This window comes from Notolepis coatsorum, assembly GCF_963971535.1.
Source record: "Notolepis coatsorum genome assembly, chromosome: 17".
Lineage (NCBI taxonomy): Eukaryota > Metazoa > Chordata > Actinopteri > Aulopiformes > Paralepididae > Notolepis > Notolepis coatsorum.
Window position 1 is genome coordinate 18,256,203 of NC_140181.1, and position 21,681 is coordinate 18,277,883.

Genomic DNA, 21,681 nt, shown 5'->3' on the forward strand with positions numbered 1-21,681 from the left:
TTGCCGGCTTTCTCTCAAATCGGAACAACAGCGCGTGCGATCCGCATGGGTGAATGATGAATGAAAAGTTGAAAACTTTATCTTGAGAGAGAGAGCGAGAGAGAGAGAGAGAGAGAGAGAGAGAGAGAGAGAGAGAGAGAGCCTACCAAAAGGAAAGGCAACTTTAAATTAGTATAGCAACAGTAACAGTGTATTGCACTACCAAAGCTACCTAGCAGTAGCATGTCCTATATGCTCTGTAAATAACTATGTACAGATACCGAGATGTCACACCATGTTACCTGTTACCTGTTATTGCACAATGTTGTTTTAATTGGATTCTATTATATGTTGTACCACTGTATTGCACATCGTTGCGGGCAAGACCACCCGCATTTCATTGTATACTTGTATGCCGTGACAAATAAAACTCTTGACTTGACTTGACTTGACTTGACTTGACTTGACTTGACTTGAGAGAGAGAGAGAGAGAGAGAGAGAGAGAGAGAGAGAGAGAGAGAGAGTACAGCAACTTGCAATGGGCCTGGTCTACAAGATACACTACACGACCAAGGTACCCATGTACATGTCAAAATACTTCCCAAAGGTCAGTGAATACCAGGATCACAACACCAGAGGGAGCTCCACAAATCATGTTAAACCCAGATTCGGCTCAAACAAGGGACTAAACACGTTTAGCAATTATGCCACATCAATGTGGAACGCCCTACCCAAAGCTGTAAAGGAATGTGAATCACTACCCACTTTCAAAAACACTCTCAAAGAACACCTACTGGAGACTGCAATTCGAAACTGACCCCTACAAATGTCCTAACCCAGTTGTACAGTAAATGACCAAGTATGGCTTTGTCAATATTCCAGTGTACAGTGTCCCCCGCCCACCCCCTACCCAACCCCCCCCCCCCCCCACCACCTCCAATGTAGTTTCCCCCCCCCCCCCCCCCCCCACCCACCCAACCCCACCCCACCTACCCAACCTCCTCCAATGTACAGTTTCTACGTTTAACAGAGGGGCTACATTATACTCTCTTTTCTGGTCACTTTTTGTATCACAAACAGTACTGTATTTGCAATTCTGGTATGTCATAAATGTATAGATGTAGCAGTACTGTCTATCTGTATGTTGTGTGTGTCATATATGTTATGATGAATTGAAAATGGGGGACCCTGATGTAAACAAGACGAAAGTCTTTCTCTGGTCTGCATCCCCTTAACAATTGTATGTATTGAGCTGTACTGTACTGTACCCATTCTGCAATCTGTTAATAAAGTTTTCAATCAATCAATCAATCAAACTATTGAAGAGAGAGAGAGCTTGATAACACAGATAACTAGTTTATTGTTTAAAAGGATCCCCCCATTAGCTGCCACCTAAGTGGCGAGCTAGTCTTCCTGGGGTCCACACAGAAAGACAACACAAAACACAAAACATAACAATACATGAGATATACATATAGGGCGGCTACGTGGCGTAGTGGGCAAGGCGCTCACCACGGATGCAGAGACGCTGCGCTCGCCTGTTCGAGCCCAGCGCTCCACATTGCTTTCAGTTTAGCTGGTCGTTCATACTAATACACATTGGCCGTATTAGGGGGTGGGAAACTGATGGGTGGGGATCGGGCGTTGTGGACAGCGACTCCTACAGGTCGGTTGGTGCGCCTGCGCAGTAGAATCAGGAAGTATCGGGGGCAGCGTGAGCCTTCCACGCGTTACTCCTCGCCACTGAGAGATCGAGCTGCGCAGGTGAAAAGATGCGACTGCTGTTACCTCAAGTACCGGAGGGGACTTGTGCTATGTATGACTTAGTCCACATTGCAGCCGGCTTGTGGGAGGCAAGAAACAGCGTTCGTGACAGGGGAGGGTTGAATTGGATGATACGAAATTGGGATGGGAGAAAATATAGAAAAATGGGAGAAAAAGTGGATAAAAAAAAAACATGAGATATACATATGACAATCACAATTCACTTAATTAACAATGATAATCTAAAAACAGTCAAACATTGTAGACATCATTATAAACATCAGAATATTTTGCTCACATATTTAAGTAGTGCATTCTCAGGTGGTATTTTGAAAGACACTTTGCTATTCAATTTACTTATGTTCAGTGGGCAGTTATTCCAATGATTGATGGCACGATAAACAACCGTCCTCTTTAAAGCATTTGATTTTGGACGTGGTAACATAATCTGTCCATCATCGGCTGACCTAGTCAAATAAGAATGAACCTGACTGCATCTGACAATTTGTTTGTATAAGAAAACAGGTAGAGACGAAAAGACAGTGTTCCTGAAAAAAATGTATGTAACCGTGTTGAAAAAAAAGTGAAGAGAGAGAGAGCTTGATAACACAGATAACTAGTGAAGAGAGAGAGAGCTTGATAACACAGATAACTAGTGAAGAGAGAGAGCTTGATAACACAGATAACTAGTGAAGAGAGAGTGAGCTTGATAACACAGATAACTAGTGAAGAGAGAGAGAGCTTGATAACACAGATAACTAGTGAAGAGAGAGAGAGCTTGATAACACAGATAACTAGTGAAGAGAGAGAGCTTGATAACACAGATAACTATCTACAAGATACACTATACGACTAAGGTACCCATGTACATGTCAAAATACTTCCCAAAGGTCAGTGAATACCACAACCACTACACCAGAGGAAGCTCAACAAATCATGTTAAACCCAGATTCGGCTCAAACAAGGGACTAAACACGTTTCGCAATTATGCCACATCAATGTGGAACGCCCTACCCAAAGCTGTAAAGGAATGTGAATCCCTACCCACATTCAAAACCGCTCTTAAAGAGCACCTACGGGAGGCTGCAATTCGAAACTGGCCACCGTAAATGCCCAAAACCCCCACCACCTCCTAATAGACAGTCCCCTCCCCACCGCATGTATATATTCCCTCCCCGCCGTATGTATATTTGTCTCCCACCCACCCACCCCCTCCTAATTTACAGTCCCATCCCCATCATATGTATATACTCTGTCAGGATCTAGGGGTAACAGTACTGTATATTTGAATACCGTTTATGTCACAAATGTATCAGTACTAAATACCTATATGTCATGTATGTTGTGTATGTCATAAATGTCTATTCTAATTGAAAATGGGGGACCCTGATGGAAACAAGACAAACGTCTTTCTCTGGTCTGCATCCCCTTAACAATTGTGTGTATTGAGCCGTACTGTATTGTACCCATTCTGCAATCTGTTAAATAAAGTTTTCATTCATTCGAGAGAGCTTGATAACACAGATAACTAGTGAAGAGAGAGAGCTTGATAACACAGATAACTAGTGACGAGAGAGAGAGCTTGATAACACAGATAACTAGTGAAGAGAGAGTGAGCTTGATAACACAGATAACTAGTGAAGAGAGAGAGCTTGATAACACATTTATGGCATGTGATAACACAGATAACTAGTGACGAGAGAGAGAGCTTGATAACACAGATAACTAGTGAAGAGAGAGTGAGCTTGATAACACAGATAACTAGTGAAGAGAGAGAGAGTGAGCCTGATAACAGATAACTATAGTGAATGAATGAATGAAAACTTTATTTAACAGATTGCAGAATGGGTACAATACAGTACGGCTCAAATCAATACACACAATTCTTAAGGGGGTGCAGACCAGAGAAAGACGTTTGTCTTGTTTACAATGGGTCCCCCATTTTCAATTCATAATGGCATTTATGACATATGATACACAACATACATGACAATTATGACATACAGGTATATACCAGTAGTACTGTTACATTTGTGACATATACGATATGCAAATATACAGTACTGTTACCCAGAGATCCTAACAGAAAATTATATACATACTATGATGGTGAGGAGACTGTACATTAAGAAGGGGTGGGTGGGTGGGAGAAAATATATACATATACGGTTGGGAGGAGACTGTCCATTGGGAGGGGGGGTTGGACATTTACGGTGGCCAGTTTCGAATTGCAGCCTCCCGTAGGTGCTCTTTGAGAGCGGTTTTGAATGTGGGTAGGGATTCAAATATTTTTTTACGGCTTTCACTGTGGGTAGGGCGTTCCACATTGTTGTGGCATAGTTGCAAAACGTGTTTAGTCCCTCGTTTGTGCCAAATCTGGGTTGCACGTGATTTGTGGAACTCCCTCTGCAGGTGTTGTGGTCGTGGTATTCACTGACCTTTGGGAAGTATTTCGACATGTATATGGGTACCTGAGTGGTGTAGTGTATCTTGTAGACCAGGCCCATTGCAAGTTGCTGTACTCTGTCGTCAATCTACTGCCATCCTAGGTTGCCAAAATGGGCAGGGGTGAGTTTTATGAGTAAGGTCAAGCAGTAGTCTGACCAGTTTGTTTTGTGATGTTTGTAATCTTGTTTTTAGCACATTTGAGGTGCTTTGGTACAAGCAGTCGTAGTACCCTTGAATGAGTGCTCCTGCCAGTCTTCAGGTTATTCGGTTACCAGGAGATCCAGTACTTAACATAATATGACACTGCACAAGCTTTATTCTGATGGCTTATTAATATGGCCTGCATTATTGACCTTTAACAAATGATACTACAGGCTATTCTATACTTATATATCACTAAGTATTACGGTCCTGGGCCTTGTTACACCATATCTTGTATCTCGTCACCATCAAAAAGAACCAAACCTCTATATATTTTTATCAGTATTTTCGCTTAGTGCTTGTGTACCACATCACTGTCATGTTATATTCTGTTGACAAACAGCATGACAGTCCATCCATAAAACCAGGGAATATTCATTGATGTTCACATGTCTGCGCTGGAATCCGGTCCAAGACTCTTGGTGGTTGTCAAAGTGGGGTCTGGGGATCCTCAGGTGGTTTCAAGGGCGCTCGCATTTTAATTCACAAACATTTGATTCGCTAGAAGTTAGCAGTGGTGGAAGTACACAATTCCTTTACTCAAGTAGAAATACCCAGATAAACGAGTACTCTGGTAAAAGTTAAAAAGTATTTGATATTGAATGTAGGTGCATTCTACGTGATATGTTTGTTCATTTATTTTTTACCCTGAGCCATATTACCGCAGCCTCCGCAGGTGTGATATCAACTCGACTGACTTTAACACAAATGACCAGTGACTCGACACTCTCCCTGCCTGAGCAAAAAATGTAAAAAAGATTATGCCATAAAAAAGTGCAGAGAATGATCCAACTTAATTTCCCTGATTACAGTTCCACTTTGGACCAATACTTCAGCAGCCAATCAAGTCACATGAGCAGAGAAGGAAGTTAATATACCATTACTGCGTTGGGTTCACATTTGTGAAACGGCATTGTTTGTAAAGAACCCATTAGGACTCGTTTAGGATTTTAAATCCTACGTTTATATGGTCCCATATTACACAATGGCTACCCATATTGTAAGTCACAAATGTGCCTATTATATTTCTGTGTTATTTAGTTGCAGTGCCATGTGTCACTCCATTTGTAGTACCTGTTACATCAGGTACAAACAATGGAGCGCCACTTGGTGGCTAAACATGGCACTGCAACTAAATAACAAAAATATAATAGGCACATTTGTGATTTACAATATGTAGTAGGCTGTAATGTAGTGACTGTTGCATCAACTGTAAATTACTTTAAAGTTAAGATACAGTAGTACAGCACAGGCTACCAGTTCCATTCTAAATGGAAACAATTTATCCAGCATTTCATGTTGAAAAGTACCTTTGAGTGGGACCCATAATAGTTAGGAAAAGTCTTTAACCGGGGCAATTTCCAGTATGAATGTGTGAAAGGTCATGACCCCGGGAAGATGAGAACTATTGCAACGTCCTGCTTCTAGGTAGCATGAGTGTTATATTGGAATAAAATACGACCTCTTCATTGACATGTATATTTTACATGTCATCTGCTTCCAACCCACCCTATTAGGGAGCAGTTGGGGGTTAAGTGCCTGGGGCTTATTGGACACACTTCAGAAACTCTTGATCGAAGGTACAAGGTAAATGACTGGATTCCACTAATACTATGAGGTAGCTTCATTCGGCAGGGCAGTTAAGCTGAAGAATCTATAGATTTTTTTTTATTATAAAAAAAAGTGCCAAATCAGATAGCTTTTCATGGCAGAAAAAGACCACATCACAAATATGGCCCCTGGGGGCATGGCAGGTATTTCTCAAAATGGCATTAGCTGGTACCTAATTCCTCAAGATAAGAGACAAGTCTTTAAATAAAGTGAACCAACTGTAATGCCAGCGATACATCTGATATCTTTTGGGGGCTGTAGCAAAAGCTACCTCTGTGCCAAATACCTCTGCTTTTATCACAAAGGTTTCACCATATAAAAGTAATTTACATCCCTGTTCAGTAATTCACTTGAGTCGTTGTTTCTGGAAGCTTCTTTCAACAAGGAACTGGTAAGACGTTCTTTCTGGGCTGGCTGGAGTAGGCAACGATAACCCATTGTTGTTTTTCAATTATCTGGCATCATACCAGATTACGACGCACTACGAAATGAGCGGGATGTGGAGCCACAAGGTGGCTGAAGCTCTTACAGGTGCAACTCGATTCAACAAGGTAACAGTGAAAGAACACTGCCATAAACAAAATGTCGCTCTGACACCACCATTCGGTTTACTGCTGTAGACGTCAATAAATAAAGAGCTTGTTGCCTTTTTAAGTACAATTTGTAATAACCACAATTCTGGTTTTAATAAAAACATATCTAAAGTTGTAAATATGTTTGCGAGCTGCATTTAAAGATTCTTTTTTTGCATACAATGGGAACGTATGGCTTCCTGGTTGAGAGCTCCTAAGGGTAGGAGATTGGAAGAGGAGTTAAAATGGAAGAGTTAAAAATGTATCTTAATGACATTTCAGTCATTAAATGGCAGTGTGCTCGTACCAAGTTATTTGTGTCTACATTAGTCGATAACAGACACTGACAAACATCAGTTATGAGATTATATACGATGTGTACAAATTCAGCTTAGATCGATTTGAACTTTAAAGACACAGGAGTAGCACATTTGAACGCTGAACGAGTGGCGCTTCCCTCTAAGCGTAGCGCTGGGTATTTACCACCATTAAAGTAGATCTATGTAGGGAGTACACTGGCTTCAACCGGTTTGAGGAGGCCCTGAAGAGCTGTCCAAATAGAGTATTGGCGTCCACTTTTTATTGTAGGTACAAGTATGACTGATGTTTTAACTCAAGTGTCTTAGTTGTCATTATAGGTACAAGTATGACTGATGTTTCAACTCAACAGTGTCTTAGTCGTCATAAAAATCGAACAAAATATTCAGAAATTTGTTTGGTAGATTATTTCTGGTGTAACAATGCTTCTTGGCAATACATTTTATACCGTTGGAAAGCCTGTCTAATGACCTTTTAAATGGTGTCCCATTTGTAAGGAACATGCATTCGTGGGATGAGCAGCACAGCCGTATGTGGGTTGCGCCCATGAAAAAGTTGTCAGTTTTCCACACCTACACCAGTGGCAATCCCATGTGTCCAGTCTGGGACCGAACTCCATCCTCCAAGATGACAATGCTCGCCCCCAGAGCGGGGTTTATCAGACTACCTCCAGAATCTGGGAGTAGGCCAACAGTCCAGAACTCAACCCAATTGAACACTTGAGGGATCAGCTTGGGCGTGCTGTTCGTGCTAGGGTGACCAAAACCACCACGTTGGCTGATTTGCGACAAATACGGGTTGAGGAGAGGAATGACATTCCAGTTTACTTGTGTGGTAACTTACAAACAATAAATTGCCATGTCTAGTTTCTGCCCTTGTTACTGATAGACTTCAATCATCAAATCCACCAAACATGAGTCAATAGCAACAGCAGAATAGGCTGCTTGGCATTGGCAAGAGATTTGGCAAATTTTTCATGGGCGCAAGCCATACTAAGCTGTGCTGCTCATCCCCCAAATTCATGTTCCTTGAAATGGGGCATAGTTTAAAAAGGTAAATAAACTGGATTTGCAACGGTATAAAATGTATTGCCAAGAAGCATCGTTACAACAGAGAAATAATCTACCAAACTAACATTTCCAAACCTTTTGTTTGATGTTTAGGTACAAGTATGACTTGACTTTTTAACTCCGTCTTAGTTGTCATTATAGATGGTAGTATGACTAACATTTTGACTCAATGTTTTCATTATAGGTACAAGTATGATTGATGTTTAGACTAAACAGCATCTGCAATGTTCAATGAAACATCATACTTGTAGCTATAATAAATACAACTAAGATGATCTGTGTGCTCCTGTACTCTCCTTTTCATTAAAACATATCTATTACTTACCTTCAGGAAATCTCCTACTACGGTCATTAGCAGAAACTGTTCTCTACCCAGCTGTTCCTGAGCAGAGATCCATAGGCCCGTCTGGGTCGAGTCACATGAGCAGGTCAGATGTTCATTGATTTCCATCCCCACTCGTGTTTGAGCAATGCAATAGTTGCAAAGGCGGTATTAGATGGATCGGCATGAGACTTCCTTTATCTTTTGCAAAATAGGTCAAACTTAAGGGGCAGTTCACCCACAATGCAAAAAATGTCCCCATGCTAGTTAGTTTCGGTACGATTTGAGCCACACTCCTGAGAAAGTTGACGAGGTGTCCATCTCTGCCCAAAGAAGAAGTAAACCAACCAGTGCTTCCTATACTCGTATAATTTCCCATTAATATATTGAATAAATTAATATATTCTTCTTGTTCCCAATATTTTTGTCTCTTTTATAAAAGTTGAAAAAGTTAAATGATTAATAAAATGTCAGTGTCCATGGAAACAATAATGAACGCAGCCATATAGGCATGGTTTCCTTACACAGAAAAGATAGCTTGTTTACCCTTCTGATAACTATAATTCATAAATGTTTTAGACAAGCAGAATTTTTGGTCATTTGTGATATTCTGTATACACCCAATTCAAAGCATTTTCTTTCAAACTAATTCGGTCACAGGTGTCCAGATTTGGTACAGATGGTGCCATGGGCCAGAGATATCTGCAGTTGGACAAATACAACAGTTATTTTGTGACAGTCCACATGCCAAGGAATTACATTTGAGAAACTCAACAGCAATGTCTCGCCCTAGAAATCGTGACCGTTACGATAATCCAAAGGCCCGGTTTCATTGAAAACAATTATGGTGCGTGTTCATTAGTTAGCAATGAAAATCTTCACGAGGTCTGGATTATTGCAGAGTAACCATGTCATGGTTTCTCGAAAGAGGCGTTGCCGTTTCTTCTGTGCATGCATTAGGCTTAGGGAACAGCCGCACCGTTAGCCTAGCTTAGCGTCATTCACTGGAAGTAGGTGTGCCAGTGTAGCCTAGTTCCCAAGTCACGAAATACACTCCAAATACAACTCAAAAAAGTTCCTGTAAACATGTTGTGACCTGTGTATTTACCATATGGAAAAAATATTTTTTGAGGTGATGAAATCACTGCGCCGAGGCAGCAGTGGTTTGGCAAAGAAAATTCCGCGTATATATCTGCTTAGAAAGCGAAAATGTCAAATAAATAAATAAATATATATTTCTCCACGTGGTAAATACACAGGTCACATGTTTACAGGAAAGCTTTGGAGTTGAATTTGGAGTGTATTTCGTGACTGTTAACACATTAACTGCCATGCAGTTTGCCCCTCTCATACCACTCTGCCACCACTCTAAGCCTATGGAGATGTTCACCTTCTTTGCAGGGCTATAACTTTTTAAATGGTATTGCTAAATTGACATTACTATGGCCCATTCAACATCGATTATCTATCGTTCAGGATGTAGGATACTTTTTCATTCATAGATTCATACGAAAATACCGTCTAGAATATAAATGTTATCATTTTCTGCAGTAATTCCTAGAACTTGTTATAGGCATAAACGCATATATAGATTATCAACTGCCGTTTGTTGCCGATACATGCTATATTAAAATGTTTAACTGTACATGATCCTAGGGCTGGGCGATATGGCCAAAAACGTTATCGCAATAAAAGAAAATTGATATAACTCTATATCGATAATTATCGTCGATATAATGTCTGTCAAGTTTAATTAACTTATGCCCAGCGCCGATGGACGGGCTATTAATATACTTGTTTTGCTGCTGCGAATGTCTCGAGTCGAGTTGATGTCGTCATCAGTCCGTGCACGTTAGCAGTTAGCCAAAGCAAGCGGAGTATCTCATGACAATGTACTAAATATGACCATAAAATACTCTGTTCCGCCCCAATACATTGCAACAACGTCCACCGTATACCCCACACTACTATAAGTTACCCTCAGAATTCAAAACACACACCAACTCGGCAGGTAAACTGTAAAATAGCGCTGTGCAAGCTAATTAGCCTAGCCAGCCTCGTTTCCAAGCGGTGTATTCCATGACAATGTACTAAATATGAGCATAAAATACTCTGTTCCGCCCCAATACATTGCAACGACGTCCACCGTATACCCCACACTACTATAACAGTTACCCTCAGAATTCAAAACACACACCAACTCGGCAGGTAAACTGTAAAATAGCGCCGTGCAAGCTAATTAGCCTAGCCAGCCTTGTTTACTGAGTCCTACCTCCGGGTCTACTTCCGGGTCTCCTTCCGCTGTCGGCCATCTCCTTCACTGATTGGTTGTTAGTGCGTGTGCTCATATCCAAGCTTGGAAAATCGATATATCGAAACTTTGCGACCACGTTTCATGTTTATTTCGAGGAAATAATTTATCGCGATAGTTATCGTTATCGTTTTATCGCCCAGCCCTACATGATCCTAAACGTTATGACTCATCATGCGCGGAAGGGGGGGGGGGGGGGGGGGTCGTTTATAATTCCGTGATCGTCAGTAAATGCTTTATGTAGTATGGGTGATATATTGATCAGAGCAATTTGCATTAATAATAATAAACAACCACGCTGAAAGTAACGTTCCTGTCCTCTTACCGTTCGCCGATGAGACTGGAGGAAAAAGATCCCACTTATTTGACGCGATCGACTAGATCAATTTCCGGTTTGTATGGTGAAATAAACGCCCAAATCATATCGATTATTGAGTTATGGCAGCGATCCATATACACGGATGTGTGTCTTGAGTCCCGCAACAATATGTGCCTGCCGGACGCATTTCCCAGATGCACGGAGATCACCAGAGATCCATTTCCGGTTGTAACTTGCCCGATCAAGGCGGCGGTATTGAAGCGTTGCACGGTTGTGCCGAGTCCCACTGTCTCAGCCGAGGCTGGGTGAGGTAATTATGAATACCATGGCGAAAAAATTTAATATGATCTCAATAACGTCGTACGCCGTGGAATGGCGGAATTCGCATGACCGTGAAACCCGTCGTAAGCCGTTTTTGGCTGTGGATGTGTTAAGAACTAGGCTACACTGGCACACCTACTTCCAGTGAATGACGCTAAGGTAGGCTAATGGTGTGGCTGTTCCCTAAGCCTAATGCATGCACAGAAGAAAAGGGTAACTATGTATCGGCGTGTAATTTCCCCAAAAGATGTCGTGTTCCTTTAATAGTGCACTACGGTGAGGGGGGATATCTTTTGTACGTTTTGGGTGAACTGCCCTTTAGGTTTCAGTTTGCTGTCCAACTGATGCATGTTGGATTCCATCTCCCCATTACACGTCACAGGGGCGTGGTCAAATTAACATCCGAGCTGCTCATGTGACCTGAAACCAGCCAGGCCTACCGTCCTCTGCTCCGATACGAGAGTCCAACTTCATGCTTATGATCATAGTACTTCCTGAAGGCAAGTATTAAAAGACATGTTAAGGAACACGCCAAGATTATGGGAAATGAGCTTACCGTTTTCTCCAGAGTCAAACGAGAAGATGGATACCAGTTTCCTCTCTGTGCGTTCAGTGGAAAGCCATGCTAACTTAGCACAAATAAATGGAAGCGGATACGGACCAGCTAGCCTAACAACCTCTCCCAGAGTTTTAAGCTAGTTTAGTGGTCTGTATCCACTTGCATTAATTTGTGCTATGCTAGGCTAACTTGCAGCCAGGTAGCGTTCTACTGAACAGAGAGGGAATTGGTATCCCATCTTATTTGTCTGACTCTGAAGAAGACGGTAAACGCATTTCCCATAATGTTGGCTTGTTCCTTTAGTGTTGTTAAAGGTTTTCCCCTTCCAACTCAAATGGCCACTCTGAGTTTTCCACTCAAACGAGGTTGCGCTCGTTTGTTTGAGAACCTTTACCAGACTTGACCCAAATGCTGAGGAATAGTTTAGGTCTCTATGGGCAGAGAGCCTGCTGTTTAGAAAGAGAAAAAGAGAAGCATTAATATCAACAGTATGGAACAAGAGACAGTACATATGTTCAAATGAAACTGAAAGTATAATCAAAATAGTATTTATTTTTTTTCCTCTCCAAACGTTCTCCCAGAACCCATGGGTGTCAAACAATGTTTTCTTCAAATGAAAATTATATATACACATGCTAACATTCTTTTGTTACACAACTGATTTCTTATACAAAAACTGGTGATTTCACCACTTCAACAAGGTCATTTTGGAAGATTTGATTTAGTAGGTGGTTACATTCCAAAATGTTAATATATATACAAGACACAATTAACAGAAAAGGGCACTTCGCCGATTTTCAACATCAACCCCATCGTTCTGTTGTGAGGACGACATGTGATAATCTGAGGACATGTGACTCACCGACGTGTTCCGATACGGCTCTCGAGACGCAGGAGACGTTGGTGAGTTACATGTCAGATTATCACACGTCCTCCTCACAACCGAACGATAGGATTAAGGTTGAAAATCAGCGAAGTGCCCCTTTAAAAGTCAGATATTACCACTATCAAAAAAAAATCATAATGACAGTTGTTGTCAACTGCAAATATGTTGTGTAATGAGCTACACTGTTTGAAAGGTGTGGTGGAGGACTGGTAACTTACAAAATTGACACAGATACTACCTTTAAAAAAATACCAGGCCACGTTGGCAGCAGCTTGTCGCCTTGACGCCTCTTCCACTTCCAACAGCAGAATCCACTTTAGCATAAAGAAAAATAGGGGGCTCTAAATGAAAGCATTCTTCTGTACAAGGGCGCCGGTTCACAATGAGACCAATTCTAAGCAAAAAAAAAGGGTCGGATCTCCGACTGATTTCAACTCTTAACAAATTGAATGTTTTCTGGATAATTTCCTTTCCAGTTTTTTAAGTCTCCAATTTTTTTATTTGTCAACTATTTCAATTTACAAAAAAAAAAAAAGCTCATTGTGAACCTTCACCTTAATCTAAACAGTATTTCTTTTTGTCTTTACATATATATATTTGGATGTATTTACAGATTAACCGCTATGTGTAAAGTACTTATTTCAACAATCCAACGCACACAAAAAGGAAATACTTATCCAAGTACTCAAACTAAACTAACAGAAATGTCTAATTGAAACTTTTCTTTCCATCTTTTTTTTTTTTTTTTTTTATAAACACTGCAGATTACTGCAACATGCCTCAGCGCTAGAGAAAAACACAACTGAAAGACAAGCGTCTTTGCTTGTCTGATCCTTACCATGGAGTCAGGCAGGCCATGGTGTTCAGAAAGCGACTCATCCCGCATGGCAGATCAACCATTACCTAGAAGAAAACTGTCAACAAGGTTTAGCAGTACCCTGTACTGTGTAATCATTGGTTTTTGTCACATTTTGAAAAACACAAAGACATGCACATTCTGCAGTTCTTAGGTAATGACTGAGGCTAAATTCAAATTCAGCGTTCCATCAACTCACAACTGGAGTCCATTACACCGAGGCTCTATCATGTTCAGTCTCGTATGTCTGGAAAAACAGAGTAGAAGTACTTGACCCTACAGTTTGAGCGACGCGCTCGCGCTCTCCGCACACTTGGTGCAGAACTCCACAGAGACGTGGTTCTTGTCCACGTGCAGACACACGCCACCGGACGTCTCCTTCTCCTCCACCTTCACTCGCTTCCTGGGCAGGGCGTAGTCGTGGTCGTTGGAGTCGTGCCCCTGGAGGAGTGAGGAAGATAGTTTCATCCCGTTCATACCGCTCAGCCTGGACAAGAGCTGGGCCAACATGCTCTCGTTGGCCAGCACGGCCCTCAGGTACCGGGTTTCATCCTCCAACTCCCCCACCCTCTTGTTCAACTGGGAGTTCTCACGCTTGAGCATGTGGTTCTCGTCGGACAGAACGTCCACTTTGCTCTCCAACCCGCCTACGTATTCCTTCTTCTTCTGGCGGTTCAACCGTGCGGCAATGGCGTTTTTGTTGACCATGCTCCCGGACTGGTGGTGTCTGGCCTTGGCCCTCGCGTCGGAAGGCGTCCTATCTGGAGAAGGGCTCGAAGACGCTTCTTCCTCGTTGCCGGAATCGCAGTCCTTGACGTCGCAGAAGCCCAATTCGTCCAACCCCATGTCGAAGAGAGGGGAACACTCTGCGTCTCTATCAAATGTCCAATCTACGTCTTCGATTCCGAAGAAGTCGGCCAGGCGATCAGCGTCTGCGTCTATCGCCGGCAGGGACCCGGGTGGACTCTGGAGATCTTCGATCGTTTGTACGGCGTCTGTGACTTCGATCTCGACAGATTGGACCTCAACGCTGTCAACCGCACAACCTCTCCTTCTGGTGATCATCGTGGACTGTGGTCGGGGAAGACTAACTTGTTTCCCAGAAGACAACTTGGATTTCCTTATCTGTATAAAATAAGACAGTAAAACATTTTTGATTGGTTAGCAACGTGTGATGTTCAGTCTAACAAAATTAAGACATTTGAAAAGGCATTTTGTCACCAAACTTTAATGTTAACATGAAAAATAGTGCCACAAAGACTTACTATGTGGTAGTAAGTCATACAGTGGCCAGCAGCACAACTAGTAAGAGTAGGTAAGATATAGAAATATCTAGTTATGTAAAAATTATCATGTGATATGTAGACAGATGTGGATATATATCCAAGTATAAATATATATAAATAATACAGCATTATTCTATCATATAGTTGTATATGCAGGTGTATAAAATAGGTATATATAGAAGGAATATATGCAGGTATATTCAGACATATGCATATATATATAGTGTTATTGTCGAACATTGTTTAATGTATGATTTCTGGGTCAGGAATGGTTTCAGCAACATTGAGGGCCTTAATTATAGGCCTCTCTAACTACAACCAACGTCAGGGCAACGTCCTGGCCCTCTTCAGCCCGGGGCGGGAAACACGTGAATCAACGTGCCACCGGCCACGCGCGCGTGACCTCTACATGTAAAACGGTTATGTACAATCACAACATACAGTAAAGGTACCACAACAACATACAGATGGTATGTTCATTTCAATTGCGCGAAAACCAATGACGTCGTCAGCTCACCAGGCTTCAACACACAACACGCTCTAGTTTCATGCAAGGAAACAACAAGGCCCGCTGCTACTAGCAAACGTTACTTAGCAAACAACACCGACTAGTAGTCGCTGGCAAAAACAACATGTGGAAACGGAGCCATGCGAGACAGTTGTCTAGAAAACCATGTCATCTTTAAAGAGTTATGACTGGATACTTAACGTTCGCTGCTGCTAGATAACCTAGTAGCCAAATGGACGCCGAAGGTAACATTATTGTTAGCGTTAGCTAACAGATGACGTCGCATTTATATCCAAATGTGATATGAAGACCAGACGAGCCTCGTCCACAATTGAAATAGCATCACTTACCCTCTCGTTTGAAGAACTAACAAAAACAAACAAGCGAAACGTGATTCATAAACAAATATTGAATTGTTTTCTGAATACATATAAAACGCTCCTCTTCGTGTTCGTGTCTCTCGGAAAGAAAAGCATGAAAATGGCGCCTTGGGGGCGGGGCGGTCCTCGTTGTTCTAATAAAATGGTGTTCGAGGAAGAGGCGAAGTCTCATCGTCACACCGCCGCCTACTGTACCGGAGGGTGTAGCACATTGTTAGCCGTATCCATTTTTAGATTCGATTGAAATGTAATTGTCATAATTTACATTTAGTAATTTAGCTGACGCTTTTATTCAAAGCGAATTACAGGTTCTGTATCGAATTACAGGTTCTGTATAACAAGTCAGCAGACTTGCGGTACAGCACAAGTAAAAGTGCAAATGTAATAGTAAAGTGCAATTAGTAATATACAATGTGCAGATTATTAAACTGGATATAAAATATATAAATTAGTAGTAGTAATAGTGCTAATCAGAAGGAAAAACGAAAGGTTATCCTATAACCTAGTTATATGAATACTGGCTGAGCGTCTCGCTCTTCGCCATATTGAGATATATCTTTATCTCCAGCACCTACTGTGCTTCATTAACGAAAACAATGCACCCATGCACTTGACCAGGCCCCGCCCCAGTGTTCCCCTATAAGACACCGGACATGGTCACACTCCCGCTTCCTCTGGAAAAAGTTTCCATCATAGAAAACACAACCAAAGGACCTCAGGGCGCGCTAAGAGCGAGGCGCTCAGCCAGTATTCATATAACTAGGTTATAGGATAACCTTTCGTTATATAGCATTACTGGCATCACGTCTCGTTCTTCGCCATATTGAGATATGGGGCAGAGCAGACGCGTGGCCCGACAAATGTACCCCCTGAGGACCCGCAAGCCCTACCACCAGGGGGGAGGGGAGTCCCGTCCACCCGCCCTTCCTAGTGAAGAGGGGGCGGCAGTCAACTCCACCAAAGTGTGAAAAAAGAGGGAACCAGATACCCCTAAAAACGCACAGCACAGGCGGGACCACGTGTGACACATCACCCCGTGGCACACACCCACACACCCCAGTTAACCCACCGAAGGGCGGGACGCAGGGGAGGTCCCAGACCTCAGAACCGCCTTGGAGACAGAACCCCCAGTCATGTCCATGAGGTAAAACCTAACGAAGGGACCCGGGGAGGACCAGGAGGCCGCAGCACAGATGTCCTCCACCGAGGCCCCCCCTAACAAGGCGGCAGAGGCCACCACTCCTCGAGTGGCGTGCGCCCTGACATCCCCAGGGGGGGCCAGCCCAGCCAACATGTAGCAAAGGGCAATGCCCTTGCACAACCAATGTGACAGGCGCTGCTTGGACAGTGCCTTACCAGTGCGAGGGCCACCGTAACAAACAAAGAGCTGATCGGTAGCCCTGAGGTCTCGAGTCCGACTGAGGTAAACCCCCAAAGCTCAGACGGGACACGACAGGTGAAGGCTCGCCTCTAACTCACCAGCGTGAGGAGGCGGATGAAACGCCTGAATCACAATATCCCTGGAGCGAAAAGAGCTCCGGATATTTTTTGGCACGAAGACTGGATTAGGCCTCAGAGTCGCACCGCTATTGACACGAATAGACAAGCACTCAGGCCGCACCGAGAGAGCACACAGCTCACCCACGCGCTTAGCAGAGGTGATGGCCAGCAGGAATGCAGTCTTGAAAGACAGCTGTTCCAAAGATGCCTGCTCAAGAGGCTCAAACGGGGCCTCAGACAACCGGCCGAGGACCAGTTGGAGGTCCCAACTCGGAGACAGAGAACGTTCCACCGGCTTAAGACGCCGAGCGCTAAGCAGGAAACGCTTCACAAGAGGGTGGCTGAACAACGTAGTGCCCTCAAACACCACATGACAAGAGGATATAGCCGCGGCATATACCCTCACCGTCGAAGCTGACAGTCTACCCAAAATAGACTGAAGGAAGGAAAGGACAGCGTCCAGGGGGCAGGACACCGGGTCCAAGCCCCCCACCTTACACCACTCTTGGAAAATACGCCACCTACCCGCGTAAACCGCGATAGTGGAGGGAGCATGCACGTTCCGGATGGTGTCGACCACAGAAGGGTCAAGACCCATCCCCTCCAGACTCACCCTCTCAACAGCCAAACCATCAGCGGCTGTCCCAGAACAGGGAACAGCCACAGAGACCCGTGCGCTTGAGAGAGGGCCCGCGACGACCAAGGAACAGGCCACGGCGGGGCTACCAAGAGCTGGATCAGGACCGGGAACCACACAGCTGTGCCCCGGTCCGGCGCGATCAGGATCAAGGTCCTGCGCTCCCGACGTATCCGCTCCAACAACTGACCTATCAGATGTATGGGGGGAAACGTGTACAGAATCCCGGGCGGCCATGGATACATCGAGATGGCATCCACCCCCAAGGGAGGATTGTCGCCCCGACTGACCGAGAACCACAAGGGGCACTGGTGAGACTGTCTGCTCGCAAATAGATCCACCGAGGCCTCCCCGAAGCGGTCCCAGACCTGTCTTACTACGTCCCCACTCGTCGGGATGAGGACCGCCCCATGACATCACATCTGCGCCCACATTCTCCTTGCCAGGGATGTGGAGCGCTCTCAGGCTGCGCAGATTGAGAGACGCCCACAGCCAGAGCTCGATCGCCACCCGGTGCAGACAGATGGAGCGTACTCCACCCTGTCTGTTGATATACGATGCTGTCGTCGTGTTGTCTGTCCTGACCAACACGTGCTCGCCCACCACCAAGTGGCCGAGCCGTTTGAGGACCAGAAGGACCGCCTTCAATTCCAACACATTAATGTGCATTGCAGACCGGGTAGCATGGACCTTCCAGCTGCCCCCCACTGCGTCGGTCCAACACGTCCCCCCCCCATCCCGTGAGGGAGGCGTCGGTGAAGATCGTGACATGTGACAACCTGCCGCCCATGGAGACCCCGCTGGTGAGGGTACCAATCCTCCCCCAGTAGTCGAGATCCCCCAGTATTGACATGGGAACCTTCAAACGTTTTCACTTGCCTCTCACCAGGTCTATCCCCATACTGGAAAACCACCTCTCTATCCTCCTCATGAAGAGGAGGCCAAGAGGGACCACAGAGTGAGCAGATGCCATCATACCGAGCAGGCGCATCACAGACAGCAGACACTGCCAGGACGGAGCCTCCTGAGCGCGTCGAGGATAGCCACTCGCCGCCGCTCCGAGAGGGTTGCCCTCATGGGCCTTGATCTTAGAACCAAGCCTAAGTACTCCACCTGTTGACTGGGAAGAGGCATACTCTTCTTCCAGTTCACAGCAAAACCCAGGAGGAATTCCACCACCAGCCTGGTATGAGACCTGGCGACCTCCTCCGACCGGCTGAGGAGCAGAATTTCGTCGCGATAGAAAATAACTTAGTGACTGCCTAAGTGACTCTGAACATCTCAGGCTGAATTTGTGAAACACAGAAAAAAGGCATTTATAATGCATGTCCCCTTTAGATCAACTTTCCAGCCCCCTGTCAACTGTCAAATGATGTCAACTGTCAACCTGAATTAACATTCAGTATTCAATATGGTCTGATATTAACATTCAGTATTCAATAGTCTGATTCAATATTAACATTCAGTATTCAAGTAGAACAGCTAGCTAGCCGTTGTGGACACTCACCTTTCCACAGCAAAACGGTAGGCAAGGCCCCTTGGTTGAGAAATGCAGGAGAATTGTTGAATATAATATAGACCACAAATGTTCTAGAATGTTTGATTATGACATCATACTGTGACATCACAAATGTTCTAGAATGTTTAATTATGACATCATACTGTGACATCACAAATGTACTATTATTATTATTATTATTATTATTATTATTATTATTATTATTATTATTATTATTATTATTATTATTATTATTATTATTATTATTATTATTATTATTATTATTATTATTATTATTATTATTATTATTATTATTATTATTTTTTGTATCTCTCTTTCTCCAATTTTTCTCTGTTGTCTCTCCGTCCCAATTTAGTCGTTGTGCCAATTCCCCCCCCTCCCCTACCTGGTTGTTGTGCGCATGTTCTCCTACTGGTCGGTACAAGGGAACCCTGAAGTATCCACACGCTTCCTCCGACACGTGCAGCGACAGCCAGTGGCTCTCTTCTCACCTGGCAGCGAGGGCTCTCATTGGTGTAACGCGTGGGAGGTCACGCTGCCTTCCTCATGCACAATGAGATCTTCTTCTTCTTCTTCTTATTTGAATTTCCGGCAGTGTAGACGCATCGTGGCGTATTACTGCCCTCCGCAATTCTTTTTATGGGCTCTTCGTCTTTTTCTACTTCACCTTCTTCTTCTTCTACTGGACCCCGTCATCAACTACATTGTCCATTGGAGTGCAGCTAACGCTGCTACTTCCTGTCTGGGCCCCCCTCCGCGGGACCCTCCTTGCCCCCTGCAATCTTTTTCTGGGCTGCTTTGTCCCTCGCAGCCCCCTCAGCCAATTCCCTAAGCACCACCTCCCAGTCCAGACCTTCCAATCCCAGATGTTGAACCGCTATCCTAACAATCATCTTCACCATCGCTGTTTTACCCTTAGCCTCTGCCATACCAGTAACTACCCCTGCCACAAAGGCCACAATACCTAATTTCTCCTCCCTTCCCCTCTCTCTTTCCACCTGCTCTACCCTCTCTGCCAAATGCCCTCCTTCAACCCCCTGCACCCTTTCTTGGCTGCCCTGTCCTACCCTGCTAACCGCCTCAGCATACGACAACTTACCCTCCCTTCTCACTCTCCGATCCGCGACCTCCTTCTTCATCACCTCACACCCCCTAAACGCTACACTATGCTCCCCACCACAACTACAGCACATCGGCTTCACTCCCTCTCCACACTTCCCATATTCATGTTCCCCACCACACCTAGCGCACCTCAGCCCCTTCCTACACGTGGTAGCTATATGGCCAAACTCCTGGCACATATAGCACCTAAGAGGATTCTGAACAAATTCCCTAACCCTATACATCCTACGCCCTACAAACACCTCCCTAGGAACAACCCCACCCTCAAACTTAATCACTACCGTTTCCGTCACTGCCCTCTCTGCTCCCCTCCTCATCCTTTCTGCACTCTTAACTATGCCATTACGCCCGTCCTCCTTTAGCTTTTCCACCAGCTGCTCTACGCTAACCTCGACCGGTACCCCAGCTATCACCCCCTTACATCCCCCCTCCCCTACTCTCGCCACCTTATTTATACCCACCCCACCAATGCTCCCCATCTTCCTAGCCCTCTCCACCTGCCCCTCACTACCACACCCTACGGCCAGATTCCCATCCCACAAAACTCTCGCGTACTTTACCTCACCTAATTGCTCGGCAATGAGTTTGGGCAACTCAAGCCTACCTACTTTCCCCACTCCCCTCTCCCCCTCAAGCCTGACCACTATATGAATCACTTCCTCTTTTGCCACATAATTTACAGCACCCTCTCCTCCCGGCCCACTTGAGCTATCGTCCCTCGCTTTCTTCCTCTTCCCCCCTTCTTCCCCACTCTCCTCCCCCTACTCTCCACGTCACCACCCGACCCCTTACCCTTGCCCTGGCTACTCTCACCCCCATCGCTGTCGTTCCTCTCCGTCTGTTTCTTCCTCTTCTTCACCACTGTTACCCACCCCTCTTTCTCAATCTCTTCTTTCTCACTCTCCTCCCCACTATACTCCATTCTGTCACCACCCGACTCCTTCCCTTTGCCATTCTTACCCCTATCGCTATCTTCCTCGCCCTTCTCACACCATTTACTTCCATCACCATCCTCCCAATACCCTGGACAGCCTCTCACAAGCCGGGGCCACCAATCGCGAGGTCTTCCCTGTTCCCGATCCTTCATAACTACTCCGTTCGCCTCCCACCACCGACTACTACCCCCACACATGTCTTCGCTGCACAGTTCCGGCGGACGGAGACGCCGCCACTCTGCGCACCTCTCAAAATC

General features: G+C 44.6%; 1 protein-coding gene across 2 annotated transcripts; it reads right to left on the minus strand.

Moving 5' to 3' along the window:
• Positions 1–12,362: 12,362 nt before the first annotated feature.
• Positions 12,363–15,812, minus strand: LOC311243504 (CREB/ATF bZIP transcription factor-like). Of its 2 annotated transcripts, XM_084332745.1 has the most exons (4): positions 15,682–15,812; positions 13,737–14,662; positions 13,520–13,595; positions 12,363–12,995 (listed from the first exon to the last, which is right to left on the minus strand). In XM_084332745.1, the coding sequence occupies exon 2, from the start codon at positions 14,600–14,602 to the stop codon at positions 13,814–13,816; it is 789 nt and encodes a 262-aa protein (XP_084188871.1). In that variant the 5' UTR covers positions 14,603–14,662; positions 15,682–15,812; the 3' UTR covers positions 12,363–12,995; positions 13,520–13,595; positions 13,737–13,813. The 2 variants fall into 2 exon arrangements, with proteins under 2 accessions (XP_084188871.1, XP_084188870.1); XM_084332744.1 differs by having other exon boundaries at positions 13,520–14,662.
• Positions 15,813–21,681: the final 5,869 nt, after the last annotated feature.

What these genes read in the sequence shown, in the direction of transcription:
- LOC311243504 (XM_084332745.1), bottom strand. Translation starts at nt 14,602, where the DNA reads ATGATCACCAGAAGGAGAGGTTGTGCGGTTGACAGCGTTGAGGTCCAA.